Here is a 1,882-nt window from a genome sequence, read left to right on the forward strand (position 1 = left end):
CACTGCCTTCCTCAACATTAAAAGAATCAAGAACCTACTTGATAATGGCTGTATCAAAATCCAACCTTGTAGCGTGTACGACTACATGCAAATCCCAGAGCTGTAGCGGCAATTCTGCCTGCTCAACAAACACATATCTTTGTATCTTGCTATGTGGGATAAGTGATAGAGAAGCTTGAAGAGAGTTGATGATTGTTGCGGTTTCATCTATTGTATCCTGCATCTTCTCCGACATTTTCCTTCTACCCATACACTGTGAGGACGGTATGTAAATGAAGAAGACTTACTTGTATATTCAAAGCCGCAACAAGGTGTGTCGGGTAAGGATAGATAGTGATCAACAGATTCTTTTGATGAGGAGGTTTTTGGTTGTAGTGAAGAGTCTTCAGAGCTTGGCGATGGCGAGTGTGTAACAGCAGGTAGGCGTTGCACAAGAGACTTGTGAGGAAGAATGCTTACCCGCCTTATTGTTATATGCGTAAGTGCCTTAAAAGCTCCACTACTTACCATTCCTAGAGTTTTGTGCACCGTCGGCGACGTGGGCACACATGCATTGGCTAATTTGTCCCATAATCCCCTTAATGATTATCACATGCATTCCCATTGGCCCTTTTCCCCATAAAAATTGGTACTAGCTCTGAAACTCTACCGACTCTGTCACACTGGCACTGTTTTGTCACGCTGAGACTTTCTAGCACTATCACTGGTTCTGGTACTGGTTGTACATGGAAGAGGTTTAGAATGGCTGGGTCTGAAAGTCCCTGGTCATCAGTACATAGAAGACCAGTCTCTTCTCCTATGGAGGTCTCTTTTTCATTAGAATAATATAGCTTGATTTTGGCCCCATTATAAACACCTGACAGCAATAATCCAGATAAGTCCTTCAACCTTACTGCGCCATTGGAAAATACCCAATCGACTTCATATGGACCAGCCCAAGCTATCTTTAAGTTTGGTTTCTTAGGGCCCAGTTTGGATTGATAAAGCAAAACTAAGTCTCCCTTCTGGAACTTCCTAACCTTGATTCTTCTATCATGCAAGTGCTTTCTTCGTTGCTGAACGATCTCCTGTTCCAGCATGGCACATTGTCGCAACTCTTCCAACTGCACTAATTCTTCCAGTCTATGTTTAAGATTATGATTCAAATCTAATCCATATTCCACCATCATTATAAGACTGGGAATCATGAATTCAATAGGCACTACACCTTCAGTACCATACACCATTATGAAAGGTGTCATTGTAGTGGTGACTTTATAAGATGTTTTGTAGGCCCATAGAGCAGTTTGGAGCTTAAGATCCCATTGATGACTTTATAAGATGTCATTGTAGTGGTGACTTTATAAGATGTTTTGTAGGCCCATAGAGCAGTTTGGAGCTTAAGATCCCACTGATGTGGTTCCTTCTGAACAATCTTGGTGAGAATATTCTTGATGGTTTTGTTACTGCTCTCTGCTTGACCATTGCACCTAGGATAATAAGGAGTTAATTTCCTGTGCTTAGCTGAGAGTATTTCCATCAAAATTTCCATAGTGTCATTAATAAAATGTGTCCCTTGATTAGACACAATCTCAATGGGGCATCCATAGCGACAGATAATGTTTTTAAATAAGAACACAACAGTGGAATTTGCAGTATTATCTAGAAGAGCCTTGGCCTCCATCCATTTAGTGACATAACAGGTAGCCATCAAGATATGCCGGTTCTTCCTTGGAGTGACCTTCTTGAATGGTCCCATGAAGTCTAGACCCCATTTCATGAATACTCCCAGTGGTTGAACTGGAGTAAGTGAAGTCATATCAGCTGTTGTTGGTATGCCCATTCTCCGACATATATCTCAAGTTTTACAAAAACTTTGAACATCCGCTATCAAAATTTGCCA

General features: G+C 41.2%; 1 protein-coding gene across 1 annotated transcript; it reads right to left on the reverse strand.

Moving 5' to 3' along the window:
- Positions 1-578: 578 nt before the first annotated feature.
- Positions 579-1,226, reverse strand: LOC147460675 (uncharacterized). The gene has a single exon (XM_086503749.1). It carries the CDS (start codon positions 1,224-1,226, stop codon positions 579-581), a length of 648 nt encoding a protein of 215 aa, XP_086359875.1.
- Between the last annotated feature and the right edge of the window lie 656 nt (positions 1,227-1,882).

Source organism: Adiantum capillus-veneris, chromosome 3, assembly GCF_014529385.1.
Source record: "Adiantum capillus-veneris isolate H3 chromosome 3, ASM1452938v2, whole genome shotgun sequence".
Classification (NCBI taxonomy): Eukaryota; Viridiplantae; Streptophyta; class Polypodiopsida; order Polypodiales; family Pteridaceae; genus Adiantum; species Adiantum capillus-veneris.

What these genes read in the sequence shown, in the direction of transcription:
- LOC147460675 (XM_086503749.1), bottom strand. Translation starts at nt 1,226, where the DNA reads ATGGTGTATGGTACTGAAGGTGTAGTGCCTATTGAATTCATGATTCCC.